Below are 12668 nucleotides of genomic sequence, written 5' to 3' on the forward strand. Positions count from 1 at the left end.
CAACTGGTGAGCTGGTCTTCACCAGTTGTCATATAAAAATCCACTTTTCGTCGCATGTCACAATCCAATCAAGAAACGGTTTGTTGTTGTTGGGTAGAATAAGATAAAACAACACTTCAACGTGATTTTTTTTTATCTGCGGTCAGCTCATGAGGCACTCAATTATTGAGCTTTGTCATCTTTCCAATTTGCTTCAAACGCCGAATACCCGTAGAACGGTCGACGTTGAGTTCTGCGGCAACTTCTCGTGTAGTTCTAAGAGGATCAGCTTCAATGATTGCTCTCAATTGGTTGTTGTCAACTTCTGATGGCCGGCCACTGCGCTCATCTTTAAGGCTCTTGTCTCCTTTGCAAAACTGTTTGAATCACCACTGCACTGTACATTCGTTAGCAGTTTCTGAGCCAAATGTGTTGTTGATGTTGTGAGTTGTTTTGTGTGAACTCGAATATGAAAATAGTTTGAATTCGCTTTTTGCCTAACATCCTTTCCATAGTCTAAAATAAACATAAAACAAACAGCAAGTAATAAGTCATTAGCAAAAAAACATAAAGCAAGAAATGTGCATCAAAATGATGTATAACAACATTTATTTAAGAATTTATTCCAATATCAAACAGCAAATTTCAACAATGCAAAAACCACAATTACTTCTGCACCAACCTAATACAATCATCTACTTCCAGGATTACAGCAAAGCTTCCATTTGTCTCCCTGTTTCCATTTTTGTCTTTTCAGATACTTTCTATCCCTAATCCGTTCTTCACACAGCAACCCCCAAAATGATTCTCTAAATATGTAACCAGATATCATTCCTTTACATAAAATCCTCAGTGTCTCCCCTCTGCCCCTGGGGTAAAACCCAAGCTTCTGACTATTGTCCTTCCCTAGTTCTCTGATCTCATTTCTATTACTCTTCTCATTGCTGATGAGTTCCAGCCACACTGGGCCTCTATTCCTGTAACACGTCAAAATTGCTTCTGCCTTTAGTCTTTGCAGGTATGTTTCCTTAGCCTGAAATGCTCTATCCCCACATTTTTCCATGCCTGGCTTTTCTTGTCATTTAAATGTTAATTCAAACATAACTTCTACTTTCTTACTTTCCTATTGCATTATCTCCAATCCGAGCAATTTCTTCTACATGCCTACTTTACAGCACTTGTAACTATTTGAAATATATCATGAATTTGTTGATTTACTTTTTATTGTTCCATCAATCCTGCTCCAAGTTTGAGAGCAGGAATTTTGTTTAGTTTCCTCTTGTATCCTCAATGCCTAGAATAGTGCTGCCACATGGTAGGAATGGAATAAGTTTTTCTACAATGAATAGGTAAAGAGAAATTCTAAAGTCTTGTAAAATTAGGTGTTTTGATTCAGTAATTCCACCTAAAGAAACTGCATCTAAGGAATAGAACACATGCACAAAGTCGCGCGCGCGTGTGTGTGTTGATTTTGATACTCAGTTGTGCCCAACAATGGTTCATTATAAAACATTATGCAGCTATCAGATGAAGGATATGCAATAATATAAAAGGTTGCCTCTTATGCTATTAAAGGAATAAAAAATTTCTAAAACAATATCTATATTTATCAACTTCTTTTGTTTAAACAAGTCATTTGGATGACAAGCATCTTTATTAGCTTTCACCCCACCCCTGGAATGCACAGCATGAAGCTTGAAAGGACAGACTCCTAGTGTTGCTGTTTACATCTTAATGGTTGGAATACTGGTTGATATTTATTTTCCTCTTTTTGCTTACCTGCATTTTTGCTCCAAAAGACGCATTAGAGCTGATGGTCTGGCTAGGTCTTATTTTCCGGGAAACACGGTAGTAAACAGGTAAGAATTTAAATGTACGTCCTAGCTGTGAGCTTTAATTATTGCTCACTGATCCTGAAGGAGTAGTGTCCAAAAAACTATTTTAAATTCGGATTAGATAAAAATAAATTGCTGCTGTGTAATCTTCCTTACAGAGATACACATATCAAATCTGCCTTTGATTTTCTTCTGCACAAGTCCCTACCAGCTAAAGAAAGGAAAAAGGTGTTTAATTCTGAACTACAAGGACTTTCGTATTCTCAGAACTAAGCCTGGTCTTGGAGAGATGATTTCCTTATCTGAGTCTCCATTTCTTTACTTAAATAATGAAAGGAAGGTGACTAGTATAAAAAGTCGAAATTCCAAGCGGTGCCAAGGATGAGAAATAACTGGAACTCTCACACACTGCTAATGTGATGTATAAATTGGAACGTCTTCTTTGGAAAACTGTTAGGCATTAAATGCTAAGGTTACACATATGGACACCCCATGACCCAGTGATTCCACTTCTAGATATATACATATTTACTTAAAAGACATGAACAGAAATATTCACAACAGTACTATTCGTAATAGCCCCCAACTGGAAATTTACCCTAATGCACATCAACAATAAAACAAAGTGGTATATTCCCAAAACGGAGTACTTTATAACAATGAAACAAATGAACTACAAGCATGCAATAAGCATAATGTTGAGCAAGAGTCTAGACAACAACACATATAGTATCATTCCACTTATATAAAGTTTAAAAACAGGTAAAACTAATCTGTGGGATCAGAAATCAACTGTCAGTTGTCAAATTGTTTAGAGGGTTAGTGACTAGAAAAGACACCAGAGTCTCCTGGCTGTTGGTTACAGGAGTGTGTTCAATTTGTAGAAATGTATCAAGCTGTATGCTGTTAATTTATATACTTTTACGTAATGTGGATTACATTTCAATAAAAGGTTTTAAAAAATGAGAGTTGGGAGTAGATGATCTTTAACAGTCTACTTCTAAAGCTTTGGCTTTATGATGCTCATGTCAACTGATCAATAACTCAAGTTCTTTTTCAGTCTGTCTCTGTCCCCTTTATCCAAACTCCTCTAATCTAAAGCTAGAGTATAAAATGGATTGTGATAACAGAAGAATAGAATGAGGCTATATTAAAAATCTAGTATATTAAATATTAACTTTTACTTTTTTATTCCAAAGACAATCTCTTAACCTCTCCTATGTCAAGGGTCAGCAAACTTTTTCTGTAGAGGGTCAGACAGAAACACTTTAAAGTTTTAAGAGCCACATGGTCTCTTTTGCAACTACTCAACTCTACCCTTATAATGCCAAAGTTGCCATAGATAATACGTACATAAAAGAATACGTATGGCTGTGTGCCAATAAAAGGATTTTTTTGTTTTGTTTTGTTTTTTACCAAAAACAGGAGCAGGCCAGAGTTGGCCCAAAGGACTTTTTCCTGATGTCATTATACAAAGCCACTTACTATCTCAAAATAATTTTTTTCCTTGCCCAACACTCCCTCCAAGAACCAGATTTTCTTTGAACTTGGTTTTCTTCTCATTAAAATAAATGATATATTATGATCCCAAACAGTAATTTGCCTAAAGCACATGAGTCAGATAAGAATGACTAAAAAAGTACTTAATCTGGACCAATAAAGCTATAAAGAAAAATCTAACAAAATGGAAGGCAGGTAAGTTTGTATTAACCAACTTTATTTCTGCAGTGGCTCGCCCAGTTTTCTTCTTCCTTCATACCCTTAATTCTAAGATTAAACTCCAGAAACAAATGGTATTCCTATTTCCCTCTAATATTTATTCTTAGTTTACCATAAGATGAAATTTCTATAAGGTTAGTCTACTAAGAGCAGTTTTTTAAAATAAGTAGTTATTTAAAAATACCTGTTACATTTGTACCTTTTGTTCCGTATTATTAAATTGAGATGGCAGTTAAGAGGTGACTCCAAACAAGGTCACGTCAGAATGGGTCATAACAGTAGTTAATGAACATAATCATTAACAAGCATTTATGTATGTGGAGGCTTTCACCAGCTCAGTTACAGGTCATGGAGGTTTCTTCAAGTTGAAAGTGGGAAGCAAAATCCCAAACCACATTTATACCATTTTTTTTTTTTTTTTTTTTTTTTAGGAGAAAATGAGCTTAGTTATATAGAATTTAAAAAAAAAGTCTAGTTTAATTTCCTGATTATAAAATTAGTACCGGTGCAATGCAGAGACTCTGAAAATAAAAGTACAACATAGAAAAGAAAAATCACAGCTAATATCTGGATTCAAATATAACCTCTTTAAAAATTTGATATTTATATTTCTTTTTTCCCCCCTTCTTGTCTCCCGCCCCCCAACTCCGGTTCAAGCCATTCTCAGTCTAGTTGTGTAGGACACAGCTCCCTGGCCCATCCTGGTATTATGAGCCTTGCACTACCCCCCTGGGCTGAGGCAGTCGGTTGTCAGTCATAGGTCGCTCACAGCAGTCGCCGGCTGCTGGCCATTCATGCAGCCACTGGCCGCTTATGGCGGCACATGGTAGCCCGCAGCAGCACACAGTAGCCCTCACACCAACCTCTGGTTGCCCAGCTCCGGGAGAGCTGTTGTTCACAATCTTAGCTGTAGAGGGCATAGCTCACTGGCCGAAGGTAGTAATCGAACCAGCAACCTCGGCATTAGGAACACAGCGCTCCAACCACCTGAGCCACAAGGCCAGCCCCTATATTTCTCTTTATCTTTTTCTATGTATGCACACACAAAAAAACACTGGAATCAAATTCTACGTATGTTTGATCTCGGCTTATCTATATTTGTACCTATGATCCATTTGAATCCCCAGGGATTGTTAGAATTGATTAAGTTTCACAATTTTTAGAAATGCAATGTCTTTCTATAACTACATACATACTTGAGCATACGGCTGGAATCCAGAATACACTGGGCTACTGGGCTGTACTCCAGAACTCAGTGGTGCCGCAGCATTCTGGTAACCAGGCTGAAGAGTGGGATAACCATACCCAAATGGTTTAGCCATTTTTGAAGGCTGGGGGACAGCAGGCACTGGAGCTGGAGCAGGGTCAGATTCAGGAGCGGGATCAGGAGCAGGACTGCTTGCTGACGAAGAAAGCATATCTAACAAAGGGAAAAACATGGTTAACACCTGAAAACCTAACTCTATAAAGACTTGACTCCTGGAACTCCTTTGGTGTTCCCATTTTTTTTTCAACTTTTTATTATGAGAAACTTTGAACATACATAAAAGTAGAAAGAACAGAATAATAAACCCCACACACCCATCACTCAGCTTTAATAATCATCAATATTTTGCTAATCTTGTTTTATATGTTTCCACCCCATCTTTTTTTTATAATGAAGTATTTACAAGACAACCTCATATTTTGTGTCATTTCACCGACAAATACTTCATTAGGTTTGTATTTTTAATAGATAAGGTTTTTATATTTATACCATATATCATATATATGGTATAAATATATATAAATATGATATAAATGTAAAAACCTTATCTATATATAATAAATATAAAAACCATGTATCTGTTTATCTAGCTATCTACTGGGGGGTGCCAAAAAATGTATACACATGATTTGTATTCCTCTTTTGTTATCAGTATATATTGAATATTACAATTTTAATACAGTTTTTTTCCTTTCTTAAAATGTGTATACATTTTTTGGTACTCTCTGTATGTACATGTGTGTATGTGTGTGTATATAAATAAATACAGTTGTTTTCCCTTTTATTCTTTAAACAGGAATGGGGCTTAGAAGCAGGAAGTGAAGCAAAGCAATAAAAAGGGTATCAACTACTATTTAACCTGCCTTTTATCTGACCCTGCTGTCTATAAAAAAAAGTCCATGGAAAGAGGGGCATATTTCTATAGTCCCCTAGAAGTCTGCATTATTTGCAGAGGCAAAAAAGTGAAAGTATGAAGGACAGTATCTAGAATAGTGTCTAGCTCCTAAAACAATGTCTGGTGTGTAACAGATGCTAATTAAAAGTTAATGAATGAATGTTCTTCCTTTATTTAAATTTAAAATAAAAACTAAAATTTGATTGAAACTGCAAAAAAACTTTAATCATATACAAGAATAACAACAACAAGAAACCTTAAAAATTACTCTACTATATGTAACCATTATTAACATTTTGGTATACTGACTTAGTTTTTTCTTCAAGTCAAATCTATTATATAGATGTCTTTATAGATTTGTTGAAAAATACTTGTTTTTCATATAAAAATTATAGTCTTCACCAGCAATCAGACTGCAAAAAATATGTTCTCAAAGCATCCGACTTTAAAAAATTTATTTTTTAAAAGTTTCTTGAGAGATCACATCTTTCTACTGACTCTATTGGCTCTAATTTTGAACATACATTCCTAGACATTCTGCTATTATCTTGCGTTAATGAAGCAAGGTTTGGCTTTCTGGTAACCTCCCAGACTTCTTAAAAGGACAAGAGCTTCAGTGCAGTGTCGTATCCATAGATCGTCTGCTTATCCCATCTCATGGTGATGGGACTATAAATGGGAAGGTCTCTTAACATGACAATAGTCATCAGCGTAAGATTCTAAGAAAGAACTAGAGTCACAAACATGGAGGTCTAAAACTTTTCCCCTTCTTTAAGAAATGGACAATATATCATACATTTCTACAGCCCTAAAATCTACCCTAGTGCCTGATATATAGTAAATTTCAATTCACTTAATCTTACTGTTACAGATGTACACATCTGTTTATTTTTGGTGCAGTATAAATAGCTAGAAAACTTGCTGTTTCACTCATGTACTATCAAAGCACAGTTCATAAGATTAAAATTTGTTGATAAACGAATACAGACAAGCAGACCAAGATCTAACTCCAAGGCCATGATCTTTTAACTACACCACATTGGACATCACACTTCAGGTTAATTTGAAGTGCATGAAATACTATCTAGTTATAGCATTCATCTTTTAGCGAATTAAGTAATTCTTATCCCCTATTTTGATGGTACTGATTGCTCCTAGAATGGTCCACAACTTCTTACACACACACACACACACACACACACACACACACACACACAGGTCCCTAGGGAAAAATATCCTTAACCACACAAAACTAAGTAGTTTATTCAAGTATTCTGAAATATTAAAAGGGAATTCTATACTAAGCTGAGAAGATTCAAGTTTTACTGATTCATAGGGTAATGACAGCAAGATAGTGTGTTTAGTTTTAAATACAGCACAATCCAACTTCCATCCTGGATGATTACCAAAGTGACAAGAAATAAAGAGAAGGGCAAAATTACTTGTTCTGTTAGTCCTGAAGTTTGGAATCATTAGAAAAAGAAAGAGAAAACGAGAAAGGTCAGGTGTGGTTGTCAGGTGACAGAAGTGCTAGGAATGATACATAGGAGACAGGCGAATCAGGAAATCACACTACACGATATTATAACGAAATGATTATTAATTATAAAAGTTTGTATTGTTTTTCTTTCAGTACTATCCACTATTCCTGTTTGTATGTAATGACCAAAGTTATTTGCAGATACGGTTAAAATTAATGCCTCCAAAAAACTACACCCAAGTTGGTTAGTCTATTTACCTGGTGGAGGCAGCCAGGAGCCATAGGGGGAGTAAAGAGTCAAAGAATATTTATATTCAGAGGCTAGTTGGAAGGAATTCAAGTACCTAAGCATGAGAACAGAAATATAAAATTTATTTAAGGAGTTATTAGCATAAAAGTTGAAAGGAAAAGAGAAAATTACTCATTATTAAAAGTTTTTTAGAAGGAGGAAAAAGCTAGAGCCTGATAACAAAAATAATAAATTTTCTTAGGCCTCCCACAAACAACATTCATAGTTATTATATAACAATTAACACTATTAAATTAAGGCTGAGAAATACCACGAAAATGTCCCCTTTTTTCCTGTTAAAAATATAGCTTACTAATTATGTATATTATATGTTCGTGTTTAAAAGCAACTGATAGTAACCGTTCAAATAAACATCAAATAAGCACAAAACAAATTACCTGGGTAGCTGCCTCCTTCTAGGGCATCATAACTGTTGGGCATTGGAGAAGCACTGCTTGTGGTAGAAGAGCTGTCAACACCTAAAAGGAAAACCAAAGCATCTACTAAGTTTAAAATGATAATGTATCCCAGAGCAGCCTTAGGCAATTTTGAAAAAGACTTTTTGCTGACTCTAGTAAAAGAGTAAAATGACGGATGTTTAAAGACATTTAAAAAATACATGTATAAAGAATAGGAGATAAGAATAGGGAGAATATGGAGCTGATGAGTGAAATAAAATTTAACCAAACATATGTGATGGCATCTGAGAGAAGAACAGATATCAAACTACTCAAAATAGCCAAGTACACAAATATAAATTTTAGACTGATGAAGTATTAATACAGTTACACTTTAAAAACTGCATCTATCAAATTGCAAACTGTTAAATATAATTTATCAGTATTAGGATACTGTAAAATAAATTAAATTTTAATGACTTTTATAACAGTACAGCTATATAAATTCCTTATAAAAGAGAAGTCTATGGCTTGGGATACACAACAATCAAAATGACAGAACTAAATAGAGATGGTGGCTGGAAAACATTGTGAATGTATAAATGACACTGAATTGGAAACTTTTACATGATTAATTTTATATGATGTGAACTTCATGTAATATGTCAAGGTATTTCCATTGGGAAAGAATATTCTTTTCAACAAACCGTGTTGGGACAACTAGGTATCCACAAGAAGAGTAAAGTTAGACTCCCTTCCTTATACTTTACACTAAAATTAATTCAAAGTAGATCACTGACCTACATGTAAGCACTAAAACTATAAAACTCTTAGAATATAGGAGTAAATCTTCATGACCCTGGATTAGGCAATAGATTCTCAGATATAACATCAAAGGCACAAGCAACGAAAGAAGAGGTAAATTGGACTTCATCAAAATTAAAAACTTCTGCGCTCCAAACGATACCATCAAGAAAGTAAAGAGACATTCACAGAATGGAATATATTTTGGACTATATTTTCAAATCATCTATCTAATAAGGGTCTAGTATCTGAAATATATAAAGAACTCTTATAACTCAACAATTAAAAGACAAATAACCAAATTAACAATGGGCAAAGGATTTAAACAGACATTTCTCCAAAGAAGATAAACACATGGCCAATAAGCTCATGAAAAGATGCTCAATATTACTGGCCGTTATGGAAATGAAAATCTAAACCACAATGAGAAGATACCACTTCACACCCACTAGGGTGGTTATAGTTAAAAAGATAGTTTACATCAAGTTTGGGCAAGGATGTGGAGGAACTGAACTATCATGAGACTGTAAAATAGTACAGCCACATTGGAAAACAGTCTGACAGTTTCTCAAAAGGTGAGACGTAGAGTTACTATATGTCCTGGTGATTCCACACAAGAGAAATGAAAACACATTCCCCCACAAAAAGTTGTACATGAATGCATATAGCAGTATTATTCATAATAGCCACAAAGTAGAAACCCAAAGGTCCATCAACTTATGAATGAATAAATAAAATGTGACATATGAACACAAAGGACTATTATTTGTCAATAAAAAGGAATGAAGTAGTGATACATGCCACAGCATGAACGAACCTTGAAAACATTATGCTAAGAGGAAGAAGTCAGTCACAAATAATCCCGTATTATCCCATATTATATGATCAAAATAGACAAATCAATAGAGACAAAATGTAGATTAGTGGTTGTCTAGAGCTGAGAGAGTGTGTGTGTGTGTGTGTGTGTGTGTGTGTGTGTGTGTGTGTGTGTAGGGGATAGGAATAAGAAGTGACTGGAGTTTCTCTTTGTGGGTGATGAAATGTTCTGGAATTATACAGTGATGGAATTATACAGTAATATACGCAACTTTGTTAATACAATAAAAACTGCTAAACAGTACAACTTAAATGAGTGAATTTTATGGTTTGTGAATTATATCTCAATAAGCTCTTATAAAAAATACCACAGCACTCTCTCTGATCAAGAAAAACTTTTACATGTATCAAGAAATACTTATTCTTGAAAAAAATTAAGTCCAAAGATAAAAGATTATTTACATATGAAATTATTTCAAGAAAACATACTGCTACTTAATTACGCTGCTTAGCTCCTTTCATGTCAAATCAAATATTAATGCTCAAAAAATACTGCTCATTTTAATAATAATGCTATAATCAATAAGCTTTAAAGTATTATTTTCATAGAAATATTCTGATTTATTGATTGAATGATTTGAAATCTGTTAGTTTAAAATTCACTTTCAGAAGAAAAGAATAAATGCAAATCTCTATTTTGGACTTGTTAAAACATCTAAGCAATAATAAAAGTTATAAATCCAGATGAACCACTAAACTAAACAAATAGACTCACACTTTGCTAAAACGTATTGTTCAGATTAATTCTAATTTGGTCACACCATCACTGCCAACATAAATCAAATAGGTACTTTTTTTTTAAAGGTAGGTTATGAAACTTACATGTTAATACTCTGAACATGCTTAAAAACACCTTCATTAATTCCCCTACCACCTCATAGAATAAGGTCTAACCGCCTTTGTATTGTCTGAAATAACTTCAAAATTTGGCTTCCACCTGTCCTTTTCACCTCCCTCTCTTACCTGGTTTTGTACCATCTTCCCTTCTATAATACTTTATGCTTCAGTCACACCAAGCTTCTCACTCTACACCCAACACACCATTTTTTCCTGTTTTTATGCACAATACATGTTGGTGCAATAGCCTCGATTTCCCTTCGCCATGTGGCAAGTTTCAACTCATCCTTCAAATCTTCCATGAACCCTTTTTGACATGGTCATAGAAAATCATTTCCTCTCCTATGTAGGGACATTTTCTCAACCCTGAATTATTGCACTTTACAAGCTGTATTGTAATCATGTATGTATCTGCTTCCCTAACACATTATAAGTATATGAAGACAGCTAAACTATTGTATTGATCTTTGGAACCATTACACCAAGCAAAATCCTGCTTTTTGCATGCGTACAAGCTGGTTTCAGTTGAACAAACAGCTTTGGTACTTGTCCCCACTCTTAAACCTTACATAGGCACAGTTTACCTCATTCACTTCGCGCTATAATTAGTGATAATAAATATTCTGAGAACAAATGGGGGGGATGAGTCTGAATGTAGTACTTGGGAAGAATTTTCCCTCATTCTTTTGCTGGCTTCTATGTCGCACATTGAAAGAAGAAAAGGAGGAAGAAGAGAGGAGCTGAAATCTGAGGAAGTAACAAGGGGGAGAACAGTTCATAAGAATAGCTCAGAATCCTTGAAGTTGGGGAAAAGTAACAGGATGCTTTTAAGCCTTTCAAAAAAGACTAAAATATTTTCTCTCTAAAAGACAAGCAACATGGGCCAACAAAGTCCAACGCACCTACTGGTATGTCGTAACTTGAAATTAACCAGATAATTTGACATTTTATTTCCTCATAACTTGCATAAAACATGGAAAAAGTCTAATTCAAATTCCACCTCCACCACTTATCAGTTGAGAGAAAATGGACAAGACACCTAACATCTCTTAATCACTTCTTACTTGTTAACAACAGATTTTAAAACAACACCTACTCCACAGGACTACTGTTAAAATTAAACTGATATAACAGACAAAAATAAACAAGATACTAGCCACACTCAGGAAATATTCATTTTCTCTCTTCCCTCCCTCCCTCTCCTCAAACAATGCTACAAATGGGGGAAAAGAGAAAAAACAAGACAAGAACCTCCTGATAAAGCTAATTGTTTTTTCCCACACTCCGACCAAACATTCCTTAACATTTATCACTGCTAACACAATTACTTTGGATTTGTAAAAAACGGTTTCCTTCTTTTGGTAATGCTATGCTATACTCTCCCTCTCCAACCTTCCTGCTACCTAGGCCTAAGAACTCATTTTCCTCAGTGGATTATTCCAAGAGCCTCAAGTTTCAACATACTCCAATGCATTCTTCTGTAAGAGATCTTTCTAAAATGCAATTTTGGCTATGTTTTTCCCATGTAAACTCCTTACATGACTCTTCACTACCTTCAAGATAAAATCCAAACACCTTAACTTACTGAAATACAATAAGCCCTCACTTAACACTGGTGATAGCTTCTACAACTTTAAGAAACGACTTTAAGTGAAACAACGTATATGTAATGAAATCAATTTGACCACAGACTAATTGATATAAACAAGAGTTAAGTTCCTATGGCATCTCATCAATATAAGAAAATGATGTTATTTGAAGACCGGTTGTACAAGGTTCTTAAAGATCCTACCCAGCTGTCCTACCCAACCTAACTCAGTTCTTCTGTCCACTGTCCTTTGCAGACCATAGGTCCCAAATTCACTCCAGTTCCCCAAATATGCCATCTTCTCTCATGTTTCTTGCTTTGTTTTAAAAAGTACCTCTGCCTCCCCCCAGATCTCTCACCTCGCTAATTCTAACTTCTCCTATTAGATTCAGCTCAGATAACCACTGGAGAATCTTCCATCATCCCACCCTACATTTGGTTCCAGATTCTCCCATGTATTCCTAGAAAACACTATAATTAACATAGGACTTACTGTAATTTTGTTCTATATTCTAAAGTAGACTGTGAGCTTCTTGGGTTTTTAATGAAGTTTACAAATGGGGCATTATCAAATAATGTTTATAAATTGGTTGTTCAGAACTCAGATATATTTTTTCAGAGAATAATGAAATAACTTGTACTTGTTATACCAAGTAGTTTACAGACCCTTATCAAATCCATAATCCATTATTACTGATTAA

General features: G+C 34.8%; 1 protein-coding gene across 4 annotated transcripts in view; it reads right to left on the reverse strand.

The window, feature by feature from the left end:
• The window catches only part of SEC24B (SEC24 homolog B, COPII coat complex component), an 83948-nt gene that overhangs the window by 28996 nt on the left and 42284 nt on the right, over positions 1 to 12668 (reverse strand). For all 4 annotated transcript variants that reach the window (XM_019741956.2, XM_019741954.2, XM_019741955.2 and 1 more), the window contains 2 exons: positions 7863 to 7943; positions 4730 to 4953 (listed from right to left, as the gene is read on the reverse strand). In XM_019741956.2, coding sequence (XP_019597515.2) covers positions 4730 to 4953; positions 7863 to 7943 — 305 coding nt within the window. The remainder of the gene's footprint in view (positions 1 to 4729; positions 4954 to 7862; positions 7944 to 12668) is intronic.

The sequence above is a fragment of the Rhinolophus sinicus genome, linkage group LG02 (assembly GCF_036562045.2).
Source record: "Rhinolophus sinicus isolate RSC01 linkage group LG02, ASM3656204v1, whole genome shotgun sequence".
NCBI classification, from domain to species: Eukaryota; Metazoa; Chordata; class Mammalia; order Chiroptera; family Rhinolophidae; genus Rhinolophus; species Rhinolophus sinicus.